The sequence below is a fragment of the Cherax quadricarinatus genome, chromosome 33 (assembly GCF_038502225.1).
Source record: "Cherax quadricarinatus isolate ZL_2023a chromosome 33, ASM3850222v1, whole genome shotgun sequence".
Lineage (NCBI taxonomy): Eukaryota > Metazoa > Arthropoda > Malacostraca > Decapoda > Parastacidae > Cherax > Cherax quadricarinatus.
The window spans coordinates 21,277,545-21,294,580 of NC_091324.1; the positions used below are offsets into that span (position 1 = coordinate 21,277,545).

Here is a 17,036-nt window from a genome sequence, read left to right on the forward strand (position 1 = left end):
ACAAAGGATGATCGGAGATGACAGAGCGTCTAGTGAAAGTAATTTGGTGGGTTTTAGTGCTGGAAAATTTAAACCCATGTGCGGTGGCCCAATTGGAAACATGGTCGACCGCATGCTGGAGAGAAACTGTATGAGGTGACAGTCAGCACCTGCACAGCCAATAGCGAAGTCATCAATATAGAGTAATGACCAAATATGTGATGGAAGACTAGAGGCCAAATCATTAATAGCAAGGAGAAAAAGTGTTGTGCTCAGAACACATCCCTTGGGGACACCTTCAGCTTGGATAAAGTCCGGGGAGAGCACATTATTAACCCGAACACGGAAATGCCTGTCAGTTAAAAAGTTCTTAAGGAAGGATGGTAGATTGCCTCGAAGGCCTAGAGTGGGCTTGGGCTAAAATATTATACCTCCAAGTTGTGTCACATGCCTTCTCAAGGTCAAAAAATATGGCAATAACTGAGTGGTTATTCGCAAAGGCATTACGGACATACGTATCAAAGCGTAGTAAGAGGTCTATGGTAGAACGTCCCTTACGAAAGCCATATTGACGAGTGGAGAGACTGTTGTGTGTCTCTAAATACCACACTAAACGTCTATTTACCAGGCGTTCCATCACTTTGCAAACTGCACTGGTAAGAGCAGTGGGAAGATAGTGGGAGGCTTCATGTCCCGTAGTGCCTGGTTTGCGGAAAGGGAGAACAATGGCAGATTTCCACAGCTGTGGAAGAACTCCTTGTGACCAAATAAGATTGTAAAGGCGTAATAGGACTGCAAGGGCTGACTGATGTAAATGTTGTAGCATACAAATGTGAATGTCGTCGGGCCCAGCTGCCGATGATCGGTAAGCTGAGAGTGTTGCCTCCAGTTCTTGAAGTGTAAAAGGGACATTATACTGTTCTTCTCTGAGAGAAGAAAAGTCCAAGGGTGCTAACTCTCTGGCAGACTTTGAGGAAAGAAACGAGGGGCATAGATGGAGTCCCTGAGAGATACGGACCAGATGATTGCCAATTTCATTGGCAACATCTAGTGAGTTTGCTATATCAACACTGGCAACCCGCAGAACAGGAGCCGGGTCAGGAGAATATTTACCACTCAGTTTTCGTACTTTTTCCAGACTGCACTCATAGAGGAAGCAAGGTGATGGTGGAGACAATCTCGCCAGCAAGTGCATTTAGCGTCACGGATGACACGGCGAGCGATCGCACGCTTCTGCTTAAAATGAAGAAGTCTCTCCATGGTTCTATTGTACCGGTACCTGCCCCATGCAGCGCGTTTCAAACGTACTGCACAAGCACAAGTAGGAGACCACCAAGGCACGCATTTCTGAGAATGCCTGCCCGAAGTTTGGGGTATACAATTAGAAGCAGCGGTTAAAACGGAGGACGAGAAGAGGTGTAAAAGCTCATCAATGGAGGACGAAGAAGGAACCTCTCTAAAAACAGTTAGGAGTGAGTAAAGGTTCCAGTTTGCCTGATCAAATTGCTAGCGTGGGATGCGAAGAGGTGGTGAATATGAAGGGGAAGTAAGAATGATTGGGAAATGATCGTTGTCATGTAAGTCCGGGAGAACAGACCAAGTGAAGTCTAATGCGGCGGAGGAAGAGCAGACTGAGAGATCGATGCAAGAGAGAGTGCGAGTCCGAGGATCAAAATGGGTGTGAGTACCTGTATTTAAAACATGGAGGGGGTGGGTGGCAAGAAAAGCCTCTTAACTGAATGCCACGGGAATCACAGTGAGACTCCCCCCCCCCCCAGAGGAAATGATGGGCATTAAAATAGCCAAGTAACAGAATTGGTGGCGGTAATGACGAAACAAGAAAGGCAATATCCAGAATAGATAATGCCCGAGAAGCAGAGAGATATAAAGAACAGAGCGTATACCACCTATGCAAGTGGATACGGGCTGCTGTGTAATGCAGCGAAGTCCGAACAAATAGCTGATGGTACTGAATATCATTGCGTAGAAGGGCACTTTCATTAAAGGTCCCATCAGGAAAAGGATCTGACGAATACAATAAATTATAGCCTGAGATGGGAGAGAGAACAGCAGAGTGTAATTTTGGTTCCTGTAAGCAAACACCAACAGGGGAAAACTGGGAGAGTAACATCTGAAGCTCGGCGCGTATATTCCACTGTAAATAGGCCATGATTGGCAATGATAAAAATACAGTGGACCCTCGACCAGCGATATTAATCCATTCCTGAGAGCTCATCGTTAATCGAAATTATTGATAGTCGAGTTAATTTTCCCCATAAGAAATAATGGAAATCAAATTAACCTGTGCAAGACACCCGAAAGGATTAAAAAAATTTTTTTTACCACATGAAATATTAATTTTAATACACACAAACTGAAGAAGACATGCACAGTTATATGACACCTTTATTGAAGATCTGGTGATGATTGATGGGATGGGAGGAGGGGAGAGTATTGATGGTGTTAGTGTTTAGAAGGGGAATCCCCTTCCATTAGGACTTGAGGTGGCAAGTCCTTTTTCGGGGTTATTTCCCTTCTTCTTTTAATGCCACTAGGACCAGCTTGAGAGTCACTGGACCTCTGTCGCACAACATATCTGTCCATAGAGGCCTGCACCTCCCGTTCCTTTATGACATTCCTAAAGTGTTTCACAACATTGTCAGTGTCACAATTAAACACTTGTTCAGGTTTCAATTCTTCACTGTATGTACTCCTTGAATTCCTGCACATATTTTTCAGCTGCTTTTTTGGTCCAAACTGGCAGCCTCACCATGCCTTATCACACTATGCATGCCACTACAATTCTTAAATCTCTTAAACCAACCTTTGCTGGCCTTAAATTCACTCACATCACCACTAGTTGCTGGCATTTTTCTAATTATATCCTCATGCAACTTCCTAGCCTTTTCACATATGATCGCTTGAGGGATGCTATCTCCTGCTATCTGTTTTTCGTTTATCCACACCAATAACAGTCTCTCAACATCTTCGAGTACTTGCGGTCTCAGTTTCGAAAACATAGTTGCACCTTTGGCAAGAACAGCTTCCTTGATTGCCGTTTTCTTAGCCACAATAGTAGCGATGGTTGATTGGGGTTTTGTGTACAACCTGGCCAGCTCGGAGACACGCACTCCACTTTCATACTTAGCAATGATCTATTTCTTCATATCCATAGTAATTCTCATCCTTTTTGCTGTAGGATTGGCACTAGAAGGTTTATTGGGGCCCATGGTGACTTATTTTGCAGGTGCAATCACTAAAAAGGCTGTGATAATATGAAATGTTCCGATTGTATGCTTGGAAGCGACTGCGGTGGCTGGCTGGCTTGTAAACACTGGCCAGAAGTGGATGGAACGAATAGTGTTGGTCGAGTTTTTTAGCGCTAGTCGAGGCAAAATTTTTGCTTTAAAATGTTTCGCTGGTCGGATTTATCGTTAATCGATGCCATCGTTGATCGAGGGTCCACTGTACTTGAAATCCACAGGTAAGGGTTCCTACGGACTAGAGGGGTTAGAAAAGTCCACATGCGGAGGCAGCGGAAAATGTTCAAGCAGCGAAGGAACAGTGCGCTGTGAAGAAAGGAGTTGCGCAGATGGAGGAGAGGAGAGAGAAGGAACAGAGGGTGGATCAGTGTCCATTGATGGTTTGGTCTCTGCAATATATTCAGAGATTGCTTCAAGTGTTTCGGAATTCAGAGACGTCGTATGGGAGGCGGTAGGGGGAGGATGAGTAAAGATTGGAACGGTAATGGACTGTACCAAGGTAGGGGGGGGGGGGGCAAAAGGGTGGAGGGAACTGGAGAAGCATGGAAGGGGGCAGAAGAGGAAGAAACCTGGGAGGGAACAGGGGAGGTAGGTATAGTACGAGGAGGAGGGTGAACCTCTACACTTGTAACAGAGCCAGTGAGAGGAGAAGAACCCAGTACAGAGACAGGGAAGGTAAAATAAGGAGGTGGAAGTAGGGAAGGAGGGGTTAAAGGACCTTCTTTTGACTTCTGAGAAGTAGAGTTACGATTGGGAGGAGGTGTCGTACGAGGTCTCGTCGATACTGAGGGAGAACACGAAGAAGCGTGAACAGACTGAGGCGTTGAAGTAGGGACGTCTGAGCCTAGGACAGCAAAAGAATTAGATACAGGAGTGACTATGGGAGAGCTAACCACAGAGGAGGCTGCAGAAGATGGGACCCCAGAAGTGGGGGGACGTTTTGAAGCACGGGAATAAGAAACACGAGGTAGTCTCCCTCGGAGGCGGAGATGAGAAACTGCCATGGCATAAGGGAGACCTTCTGCCTCTTTGAGGTAATGGATTTCCCGCTCATTTAAGTAGACTTGGCAACGGCGAGAGTACGAAGGGTGAGCCTCATGACAATTAAGGCAAGAGGTAGGTCGATTGCAAGATGTATTAGAATGGTCATCGGCACCACAGACCGGGCATTCGGCTATGGATCTGCAATATTTAGCTGGATGGCCAAATCGCCAGCAATTTCTATACTGCTGCGGTGTAGGGATCACCTTTCGAACTTGTAACCGATGTCCTGCCACATAAACTGAGGATGGGAGTTCACTGCTGTCAAAAGTTAAACGAGCCACATTGCTAGGGTATCATCTCCGCCTGCGGGCAGGAAGAACATAAGTGTCTACCTTGAGGATTGGGAGATCTTGGAGTTCCAGCTGCTCAAGAATGTCATTGCCACATGTCTGTTAATTTTGTTGAACTATGGTATGGGGCAGAATGACGGTACCACTACAAGAATTGATGGAATGATGTTTTTCAATAGTGACAGGAACAGTATCTATATGGGAAAGAAGAGAAAGATCATGAGCTTGGGTAGCATTCTGTAGTGATGATGCGCGTACCGCTCTTAAGAGCATGAAAAGAAATATCTTTACCAACATGGCGTAGGAGTGCCTTGCCAATACTGTGGTCGGAAAGATAGGCGGTAGAGGAAGTCGGTCATAAAGTGAAGAATTTAGTCCATTGTGCAGTCTGAAACTGAGTGTGGAAAGGGAGTGCAGGACGTGTTGATCTTTTCTGAGAAGAACGAGGTGGAGAAGTATCATCAGCAGATAACTGTCGTTGGCGTTTAGGCGTGGGACCAGAATTGGTCCGACGCGGAACGGGCCGGCGATTCGAAAATTGCCGCACCGTAGAGGGAGAGGCCGGAAGCATAGTCAAAGGAGTCAGTCGAGACCTCAGTACCTGAAGTGGGTGAGGAAACAGCACTGGCAAGAGGTACAGGGGCATGAGGAGTGTCTGAAGAGTGGTCCAAAGACGAGGTGGGGTCAGAACGGGGTGCGGTATCAAGAAGGGGCCCGGGGGAATCAGGTTCATGGACTAGGGCTGCCATGGTTAGGTTACTTTTCTTTTTGTTTTTAAGAAAAGAAAAAGAAAGAAAATAAAAATAAAAAAAGGGGGGGACTGGGGAGGGATAGTTCCTAGGAGGAATGAAAGGGCCAGAAATCTCCCTCCACGCCCAAGAGGACCTCAGCACCGCAAGTAGCATAGATGCAGCATGGAACCCGTGCCATACCCTACCCATCATGCCAGTAAACTAGCAATCCGGGATAGCAACCTCACATCTACCGAGCTACCTCGGTGGACAAAGGAGAGGGCTGCCGGATATCCGCCACAAAGCATACCTTCTTCAGCCACCACCCCCGGAATCCGATAGGTGGCTTCCAGAGATACACCCACCGCCCAAAAGACACCCAAAGCCACTCTCCGGGATACCGGAGAGGGATCGGGACATCCCCAGGTGATCCAGATTCCACGGCAAACTACGCCACCGCCAAGAACCTCAACGGAATGGGATGGACCCTGGTACCCTTTCCCCTACCTAGGAACTAGCGCGCCTGTGGGAAAAATCCCAAAGGCCAAAAAGAGGAAGGGCAAAAGGGAGGGGGAGGAGGAAAGGGAGGATGGGATAGGGAAGGGGGGATTGGGGGGTAATTAGGTTCGGTCTGAGGAAGGAGACCGACAGGTCTAATTCCTCAGACCAAGAGCCTCTTCACCACGCCAAGGAGCCCCCCTTGAAGAGGCCATGGTTAATATCCAGACAAAACAATGAACGGGTAGAGGGTGACATCTCGTAGGGCTGTGAGGAGCAAGGCAGCAGGCAATCGTCCACTGCATCTCTCTCTCTCAACATTTCATAGTCGCTTGTGGCTTTCAACTATTACTGTATGTATTTTGCGGCTTATTAGACTTTTTTTTTTCCATAAAATGTCTCCAAAAAAAATCACTCTGCGTCCTATAAACTGAAGGTCAGTGATGGGAGCTATAAGTTTGGGGTGGGCTGTAGCTCTCCCAGTTACGTCTGATTCTGAGCCATTGAAACTAAAACAAGTCTTACAAGTCACGAAATAGTGGTTCAGGGCCAATCTCTTCAAAATAAATGCGAGCTCTCTATACATATATAGTGATCGTACACAAAGTATAAATGCATTTTGCTTAAAATAACAGGAGAAAGTAATGTTAATAATTCAACCTTAACAAAATGTTAACGTAAAATCTATGACTCTTGACCAGTCTCTATCAAATAAAGGTGAGCTCTCAATATATGCCATAAGCAGACAGTATGAATATATTTGGTAAAAAAAAAAAAAAAAAACTAAAATGGATATAGAAAAGTTACCTCAGTAGGTAGTGAACCTCCAGAGCAAAAGATGGAAATTATTCACAAACAGGCAGTATTAAGGTGCAAAAAATGGTCTACAGTAATACCCCTCAAGGAAGGTTCCTTGAAGTTGGTGAGGGGCTCTTGATTTAGGGAACTGGATCTGTGCTCCAGTTCCCCGAATTAAGCCTGAATGCCTTCCACATCCCCCCCCCCAGGCCCTGTATAATCCTCCAGGTTTAGCGCTTCCCCTTGATGATTATAATAATAATAATAATAATACAGTAATAGAAAAATCCAAATTTGCCAGGGTTAGGGTTCTCGAGGTCTCTACTACCTTATCCATATAACATTCAGTTTCAGAGTGGCTCTTGTGTGTAAGACCATTTCTGTACATTGTCCTTATCCACTTAATAAATAACTTCTAGAAAGAAGGCTTTATGGTAAGTTTGGGATATCCATTAAGTGCATTTTAAACAAAATCCTGCTTTGTTTGCAGCTTTACACCAACATTTGCTTATTTCTCCTTCCTTGTTATGGTGAGGGTTAATGTGCCTGGGTATATAGTGTGAAACCATACCCCTGGCCGGGATTGAACCCGCGGTCATAGTCTCTCAAAACTCCAGCCCGCGGGTTCAATCCCGGCCGAGGGTATGGTTTGTTTGCAATAGTGTCATTACGATTTCTTGAGTCAAGTTATATAGTGTGAAGATGTGGCAGTAGGGTCTTGTATAAGTGAATATCCTGCTGTCACAGAATGTAATTAAATCTATGGTTTATAACCAATTTCTATCAAACAAATGTAAGATCTCTCTACATGCATAAAATGAACATACACAAAGTATGATTGCAGTGGATAAAAAAAAATTAAACTAGTAAACATCTTGGATCAACTCTAGTGTGTCAATGTCATGAGTGCGAAACATTGTTACCTCTACAGTATTACATTTATTGCCATTATGGTACACAAGTGGTTCAGTTTTGTTTATAGATGATAAACCTAAGCTAAATGTACACAAATAGAGAACTTAAATCTGCAGAACAGTCTGGACCCCTACAGATGAGTGCTTACCCATAAATATAATAATATACAAAAATATTCCTCATCAAGCTGCAATGTATATGAACCTGCAAGATTGGAGAAGCAATTATATTCATAGAATGTGTGCATAAATTTATATTAAAGTGTGAATTTATGCACAAATACATATAGCATGTTTCTTCTTGGGATTATTAGTTTCTAAAGATTTTTATTCTAAGTTTCTGCACTAACAAATATTAGAAAATTATTCTTGTAGATTATGAATAAAATGTTCATAGTGTTCCATAATAATAACAAATGTAATGAGAATGCCATTAATTTTAATATATCCCTGTAACTTAGTCTGTAATATTACTATTTTTATTTTTCAGGACAACAGTAGGTGAAGATGATCCTCGAACGTAGTATGCCCAAGATGTACTAGTAAGGAATGTCTTGTCTAAACCCTGTGCTGATGCCATAAGATATTTTTTGTTATGTAGTAGTTTTCCAAAAATATATTTGGAGAAAGCCTAATATACATGTATATACTAAAGCTATTATTTGTATGGTCTGAAACCATAGATATTCTGGTCATGATTTATAAATATACCACCCCTCAAGGGAGGTTCCTTGATGCTGGTGAGGGGCTCTTGATCTAGGGAATTGGATGTGTGTGCCAGTTCCCTGAATACCTTCCATCCCCCATGATTATAATATACAAATACTTTCATGCAGTAATAATTATATGTTTTACTGCAAGTACAGTACACCAAAATTTACACTAATATTTTTCTTCATTCAGGTAACTATACTGTCTATTTGGAAAATTACTAGTTTGTAATATATAATTCCTCAGTTTATATAAGAATGTATACACTGTATATACCAACTTTTTCTGGTTTGGACTATAAATATGCTATGATTTTGTGTACATATTTCTGTGTAGTAAATCAGTATTTACAATACTGAGAATTCAAAGTGTTCACAAATCTACATTATAAATACTATTAAGAATCAATATACACATTGTGTACACTAACAGTTCAGATTGAACCAATAAATGATTATTCATAAATTTCAAGTTTTAAAGGCAATTTCCTCCACAATAAAAATGCATTTTGAACCCTGAACATTTCAGTGTTAGGGCTCTGAGGGTCCAGTGATGTACTCCAAGTAAAGATAACACCCATAAGAACCCTTGCTTGACTGAAGGGAAAAATAACATTCCGTGGCAAGATTGCACCAGTAACAGATTAATAGTTAAACAATCAGGAAAGTTTACCAGAGAGGGCAACAGATATAGGATACTCTTCAGTAGAGGTGAGGGAGGAATGCAATAAGGTAAAAAACTTTCAATCTGCACACTAATTAAAAACATCCATGGATTTCAAATCCCTACACAGTTTGTGTGGGGATTTAATATTTTTTTTCCCATGATCTAAGGAAAGCCTCTCATTATGTAAAGCATTTCAGGGAAACTAGTACTATACTTATTACTAAGTACTTCAATTCACATAGTATTAACTCAGGGTTAATGTAGATATAGTGTATTCTTTTGAAATATGAATCAGAAAAAGGAGCATAATAGATGTGATAGTAAGGTTAGGCTGGGTATGCAAAAAAATCTTATACACATATTTTTGCAAGTACTGCTTTATTATAAAATATACAGAAATATGGGATAGATATTTCTTTGGCTGAGTGAAAATTCTTGGGGAATTTGTAGCGAGTGTTAACAATTCTGCCTTACTAGTAAAGGGTACATAGTATGTGTACTGAAATGAAATGGGTTAGTGTTCATCTGCCACTATATACAAGTTTTGCAGTACATCCATTTAAACAATTATTTTTAATAATTAAAATTTTAAAATGAATTAAGAAAATGCATTATGAACTATCTCAGGCAATGCCCTATACACAAACCTAAAGTATTTACTGCAATTTAAATATGCCCTTCAACCAATTGTGCTAAATATATAAATTCTAAGCAATATTTTCAGTTCTTATCTATAAGTCATCAAACTGTGTGAAGTTATACCCATGACTATAAAACGTAGTAATGTAAGAAAAGCTTAGTAATTATATTGCTCACCAAAAGTATGTGAGGTACAGTTTTTTAAATCATCTTATATGTATTCGTCATTGATAACGTGTACATTATTGTACATTACTCATTGTTTTCTTCACATTCTATATAATTAATTTTGGCAATTGTCTTCTCTCCTGGTTAAATGCTTAAAAGAAAACCTGCCGTATATTGCTACTTTTTTTTTTTTTTGTCAAAGTAAAATAGTGATTATAGGAAAATGGCTAGTATTTATACATTTCATTATTAGTCTAATATTAAATTAAAAAATTTTCTCTAGATTTCAATATTGGCTTTCCAACTCTCCACAAATTATTTGAAGATTTAAATTATCTGAAAACACACAACCTACTAGATGGATTAAAGTATTACGGCACAAATATAAATACTTGACATACCTGAGACTTGCTGCACTCCATTAACTGCTCTAGTAATTCACGACATTTTTAAGGTTTAAGAATCCCTATTTTATTCTCACTTCCTGAAGTACTTCCTATAATAATGCCAGCGATTGATAACCAAAACTGAGGTAGGCATCCAGGCACAGCTCATCTGCATTATGAATTACAATGTAACTACTGAAAATCAAACTTCAAAATATGAAGGAAAATTTCTCCAGTATACAAACACTAAACTCACTCTTGTAGTAAAACAATTAGGAAAATAATATTGCAATCACAAACTATGCTCCCTTACCAGTGGTTAAGATTACTCTAGTTTGGTTCAACTTTAATGCTCATTAGCAATAAAAGAAATGGTATTGAACACTGCTGGGTACTTTAACTAAATACACATTACACATTTTGCTGTTCAGTACTGTACAACAATTTCACTGTACAGTACTGAACAATGAAATTCCTGTACAGTAGGCTGTACAAGAATTTCACTGTTGGCTGTATCCAGTACTGTACATGTAATATGCCACTATAGTATTTAAAAATTTTAACATCTCAACCCTGATGTCACATTATATATGTAATTCAGACAAATTAAATATCTGGAGAGAGGGGGGGGTTATATCTTGTAGGGGTTTCAGGAGTCAATGCCCCCCTGGTCTGGTCTGTGACCAGGCTTCATGTCATGATAATCGTTATGACAAAAACAGTTTCCTACATTTGCCATCACATGGCACATTATGGGTAGTTTTACTTCTGCCACGTTACAATTTTTGTGTGTTAAAATTTTCGCATTCACTGACTTTACAGCCTTAAATGAATAAATTGGAACACTAATTCACTGTGTATCAGGTTGCACATTTAACACGTGTACTAGTACTAAAATATGTGCAATACTGGAATACACCTGTACACTTAAAAAAATATAATGTAATACCAAAGTGAAAATTTCTATAAACTACTGGTGTGTGTGTATATAATGTATATTTTTTCAACTCGCCAGCCATCACCCACCAAGGTAGGGTGACCTAAAAAGAAAAATGGAAGTTTTCTTTATACATGTACTAATTTATATAGAAGGGGTTGCTAACCCCTGGTACAGTGGACCCCCGCATAACGATCACCTCCGAATGCGACCAATTATGTAAGTGTATTTATGTAAGTGTGTTTGTACGTGTATGTTTGGGGGTCTGAAATGGACTAATCTACTTCACAATATTCCTTATGGGAACAAATTCGGTCAGTACTGGCACCTGAACATACTTCTGGATTGAAAAAATATCGTTAACCGGGGGTCCACTGTATTTTAGTTGTATATATATATATATATATATATATATATATATATATATATATAGATAGATAGAGAGATAGAGTGTGTGTGAGTGAGTTGGAGAGAGGGGGTAAAGGAGGTTTCGTGGGCGAGGGGCTTGGACTTCCAGCAAGCATGCGTGAGCGTGTTAGATAGGAACGAATGGTACTTGGGACCTGACGATCTGTTAGAGTGTGAGCAGGGTAATATTTAGTGAAGGGATTCAGGGAAACCGGTTATTTTCATATAGTCGGAATTGAGTCCTAGAAATGGGAAGTACAATGCCTGCACTTTAAAGGAGGGGTTTGGGATATTGGCAGTTTGGAGGGATATGCTGTGTATCTTTATATGTGTATGCTTCTAAACTGTGTATTCTGAGCACCTCTGCAAAAACAGTGATAATGTGTGAGTGTGGTGAAAGTGTTGAATGATGATGAGAGTATTTTCTTTTTGGGGATTTTCTTTCTTTTTTTGGGTCACCCTGCCTCGGTGGGAGGCGGCAGACTTGTTGAAAAAAAAAAAAAATGCACACAAAAATTAATTATACATATGCAAGAGACTTAGAAATTAAATTATAATGTTAAATTACAGATACTTACCAGGTACCATTTTTGCTTTAGTGACAAAGAGAGAGATTAAATTTGACAAATTAAAATAAAATTATCAATTTGCATCACCATTTTGTTGCAAATTTTGCAATAAAATTGTATTATGAAAGATTTTATTTAATTGTGTAATATACATATACACACAATTAGATAGCGTGTATTGTGAATTTATTTTCATATCTAAATGAAGCTTTTGATAATGAAAAAAGCTATCATTAAAGACCAAGAGAAACAGAAGCACTGGACTATTTTGTAAAAGTAATAAGCCAGATACATATTATTGTACCATAACCTTCCAATTATGAGGACATTACTAAAACAAAGCAAAATTAATACTCTCTCAACTGTAATTTAAACCTTAACAAAAAAAAAAATGCATCTTTCAAAATTTTAAAAGGCGAACGTTAATTTTCATGTAAAAAGAAACCTACGATAAAATCAAAATAACTTCTTGGTAAAGATGAATGTTAAATTTATTTAAGAATAAATAGCAAGATAAACATTGTCAAATATTTTGTCTAAAGAAAATTACATGTACAATCTAATATCTAGATTCATTATATATATACTGTATATAGACTAAAATCTTGACATTTTAGATTACAATATATGATTTTGGTTTTACCCAACAATCCTAAACATTTAGTCTTCACTATTCCAAAGAAGCATTCTTGAAACTTGTGGCAATCCAATTCTCTTCCTTATTTACGGTTAGCAATGGTGCCTGTCCCAGCATCAATCAGATATGCAAGAGCATTGATGATCATCAACGACTGAAAAGATTGAACAGTATATTAAATGTACAATTAAGTATATGTATACATAAAGAAACTATCTACTTAATTCTAAGAAATGTCATGTTCAACTATTAAAATTAATGCTTTCAAGCCTCCTAATTATCTTTCATATACTACACTAGAATCAAACTTGATGCTCTATGTTCACATTACAAATAATTGAGAGAGAGAAATCAGGAGTGCCAGGAATAAGTACAGTACAGCATATACAAATAATTGAGAGAGAAATCAGGAGTGCCAGGAACAAGTACAGTACAGCATATCCAATACTTCTACATATCATAATGGCTTACTTGTTCAAGCAATTCCTCAATTATAATATTTCTTGCATTTAAAATTTTGGCTCAACATGCAAATACACAAAAAATCAAATTTAATGAGCAGCTGGTGTGCATGTAACAAAGGGAGAGGCTAGCACGATCAGTTTCATTGTATGTTTAAAGTGGAAAATAATCAGTGGGGGCTGCCCCTTCATGCAAAATTAGATCAAACAAATGATCCAATGGATAAACAATAGATTAAACATCTCTTAGGTATCCATGTTTAGGGAAGCATTTACAGAAATTAAGTGGGGGTTACCACATGGGGCAATATATTAAATATAACAAGGTCAAAAAATAAGAAAAGCCAAGAGAGAATATGAAATTAAAGTTGCAAGGGAATCGAAAATCAACACAGTTTCTATTAGGCATATACAAACAAGACTGTCCCATTTAAATGTAACTAAGGTCAGCCTATTATTAGTGCCAAAGAAGTGTGAACTGTTTAACACTAATTGCCTTAGCTTTTACAAAAATCTCAGAAATCAATTATACTGGTTAGAACAAAAATAAAATGCAATATTAAGGTTGCTAGTGACATAGTCCCCTCAAGAAGGGCAGAATTTTTTTTTTCCATTTCCTCTATTGTATCTAACTTAACTGCTGTGTGACCCCCTACATGTTTGGTGCTTCCTGAAAGTATAATAACGTAACCTGGTCCTCAGACCAGTAAAGATTAAAACCAAACAAGTCACTGGGTGCTGACCAACTGTTCTAAAGGGTTTTAAAGCAATGTGAGGAGGAAACCGTAGCTTATAATAGGGCTCAAAGTGGTGGAAATACAAGATTTTCAACAATTTTTCTGAAGAAGAGTAGGGGGCTCCCTTGTGTCTTATATTTTATCAGATCTGCTTCCCCCTCAACTTTTGGGATGCTCTTAACCATGACCAATTGTTCTTTGTTATACTTTATCCAAGAAGTAGGGTAAATCTGATTTTTTGTGATGATGGATTAAAAATGGAAGAGGCCTGAGGACATTATTTCTGAAGAGAGGAAAAGTTGCTTTAGTGGGGAGAATGTCTGCAGTGTTTATTCTGGATTATATTTATACTTTTGTTTTTTAATTTTGTGGAAAATTGGCCAAATTACTAAATTCTGTGAACATTATAGAGTAATTCTGATAACTGATTAGCTAAATTGATAGAACAAAGTATAATAGTAAAATAGCTAGGAGTCAAATCGAGCATTGGAAATGGCCAAAAATGTGACTAAAATTCGGTAAACTTGCTGATGCATAAACTGCACCCATACCAAGTTTGCACTTGCATAATTCCATAATTTTCTCATCAAATTTCATGTTTTTGGTGTCATTACCCCTCAAAAAGAGATTATCATTTTGTAAGATAAAAGTATATACTGCATATATATCTTTGTTTTAAATTGCAGTACTGTCAGTACTTTTAATTTAATTTTGGGGGTTGTGACAGTGAAAGAATGTAAGTTCACAAGTAGTACGAGCCCACATCAAACCCCAAAACACAGCACCAATTTGCAACCTGCATGCAAGAAAAATTAACCTTACCCCCATTGCCATCCCAGCATCTGAAGATTTACTCCTACTCATGTCCTGGTAGGTTTCAATAGCCATGGCTCCGCCAGCAATATTCATGATGGCAGCAGTGAAACAATACAGTACTTCCTGTAATAAATTCGTTAAGAAAATTAAATTATGGGTCACTATTCCTATGAAATAAAACATCACATTTATCTAATAAATTGACACACGAAATTGTAATGACAAAATTGCAAATAAACCACAGTATGGGCGGGGACTGAACTTGCGGCTGGAGAGTCTTAAAACTCCAGACCAACGCGTTAGCCACTGGGCCAGCTGGCTACAATAAGACAATACCAACTAGGTATATTTATACATCATAGGAAGGTTAGCACAGGCACCAGTGTGACCACAAATGCATGGCAGTGACAAACTTCCCAACAAACTCTCCCTGGTAACTCCAGGTGATAAACTCCCCCTCTCAGGGGGCAGTGATCCCTCAAGAGGGATTGCAGCCTCCCGAGAGGGGGATTCAACACCCCACCGGTGTATGGAGGCAAATTTCTCCAGTTTCACTGTCCTATATTGCCCTTATTAGTGATGTTCTAATGTCTGTGATTTCTATTATGTAAGAGTGTTCTCACACCCCTACATGTGTGTGTAAACAGTCTCTTCTTACAAGATATTTGGGGTTTCAGAAAGCTTAGCTGCTGATTAACAACAGTAAGGGGATGGAGTTGGGAAGAATTTTGTTAGAAGGTACTGCTTGGTAATGGAAAAGGGTGTAGAATTTGATCTAGCTGGGGGTACAGTATATAAATCCACAAGAGATACAAAATGTACTATAAAACTAATCAGCAATAAAATCAAATAACTTACCAGTAGGTTTGATGAATGTGCAAAGAAGATGTAGGCAAGAAGAAGAGGAAGAGAAATAAGTATCGAAGAACCAATGGCTATGATTCCAACAAGCCTACGGTCTGCCAGACTCTTATGCCAAGATTCAGCACCAAAATGGAGGTCGTATTCACGCAGTAATGCAATGCAGATAAAGGCCAAAATCTGTAAAAAATAAAAAGTATATGATTTCAATTCACAAAGATTAGGAGAAATGCACACAGTACAATTCTGAATAAAAAAAAAGTGTGCTAAATGGTAAATTTCTTGCCGATGTCACAATTACTTAGTTTGAGCTAATGTTGTTACCAGCTTGTAAAAGCTCAAATATTCAACAAATATTTTGCAACTAAGAAGACCATGAAACATCTTGCCTAACCCGCAATACACCTACATGCACATATCAGCTAAAAGTATGGGAATAGTGGATGAATAGGGATGGCGGTGGTATGGACAGTGGCATGGCGATAGTGGGGGGTGGTATGGGAAGCAGTGTGATGATGGTTGCAGGTTTGGAGCAAGCATTGTGGTGGTGTGAGCAGCAGCATGGGTTGATGGTACTGTACTGGCAGCAGCATATCAGTTTGTATCACAAGCCAATACATAGGCTTCCTTGTGCCCAATCATGTCAACCTCTAACGGTGAGACAGCTTGGGTCAGTGTTCATTTACTTGACATCTGTCCAGCTGTTCACATCTCTCTCTTAGACCTGGCCTTGCTCGTGTACTAATATGTTCAATCTAATGTGCCCACTGTCAAGAAATCCCAGTAAGCCAAGCTATGTTTACCTCCAATCCACACTATGTTACTCAGCACTTCCACTGCCTAATCTTTAACTGCTTATAGCCAAGCAGGATTGGCTAAGCAACCCACAAGACATTAGTTGCAGCGGTATTAGTTTGTAAAACACTGGTGGCAGCAGTGTTCCTAGTCAGCATGTTTCAGCCAGGCCAAGGAGAGAAAACAATACTTCAGCACAGTTGCACACAACTTGTCCAGTGGCAGCAGTGTTCCCAGTCAGCTTGTTTCAGCCAGGCCAAGGAGAGAAAACAACACTTCAGCACAGTAGCGCACAACTTTTCCATCTCCGTCAAAAGTTCGTCCCTTTTCTCTTTCGCCTCCATGCTGGAATTACCTGTGTTCTTCGACTAATCACTTTTAGTAAGCAAGTTTAAGCAAATAACCCGCACATAGAAGAGAGGAGCTTATGACGACATCTTGGTCCATTTACAAAGTCACACTAATGGTCCAAGGATCGAAACGTCGTCGTAAGCTCCCCTCTTCTATGTGCGGGTTATTTGTGTATTGTTCCAGTTACGGTATTGTGCCTTTTTTTGGTTATTTAAGCAAGTTTATTCAGGTATACACAGTTACAATGATTATCATACATAGCAGCACATATGTAGAGAACCTAGGATAACCCAAAAAAGTGAGTGACTCATCCATCTCTGTAATGAGGAAGTTTATTATACCCATACCTTCTGGATTTACATTCTTGTCTACGTGCC

The 17,036-nt window shown here is 39.5% G+C and overlaps 2 protein-coding genes across 8 annotated transcripts in view; one reads left to right on the forward strand and one right to left on the reverse strand.

Moving 5' to 3' along the window:
* Positions 1-9,773, forward strand: part of LOC128693867 (PDZ domain-containing protein 7) — a 270,106-nt gene extending 260,333 nt beyond the window's left edge. For all 7 annotated transcript variants that reach the window (XM_070090906.1, XM_070090900.1, XM_070090904.1 and 4 more), the window contains one exon: positions 8,008-9,773. In XM_070090906.1, the coding sequence (XP_069947007.1) occupies positions 8,008-8,041 (34 nt within the window). In that variant the 3' untranslated portion in view covers positions 8,042-9,773. The remainder of the gene's footprint in view (positions 1-8,007) is intronic.
* The window catches only part of LOC128693991 (uncharacterized), a 42,403-nt gene continuing 34,622 nt past the window's right edge, over positions 9,256-17,036 (reverse strand). The window contains exons 2-4 of the mRNA XM_070090907.1: positions 15,511-15,693; positions 14,659-14,775; positions 9,256-12,792 (exon numbers count right to left, since the gene is read on the reverse strand). Of these exons, the coding sequence (XP_069947008.1) occupies positions 12,721-12,792; positions 14,659-14,775; positions 15,511-15,693 (372 nt within the window). The 3' untranslated portion in view covers positions 9,256-12,720. The remainder of the gene's footprint in view (positions 12,793-14,658; positions 14,776-15,510; positions 15,694-17,036) is intronic.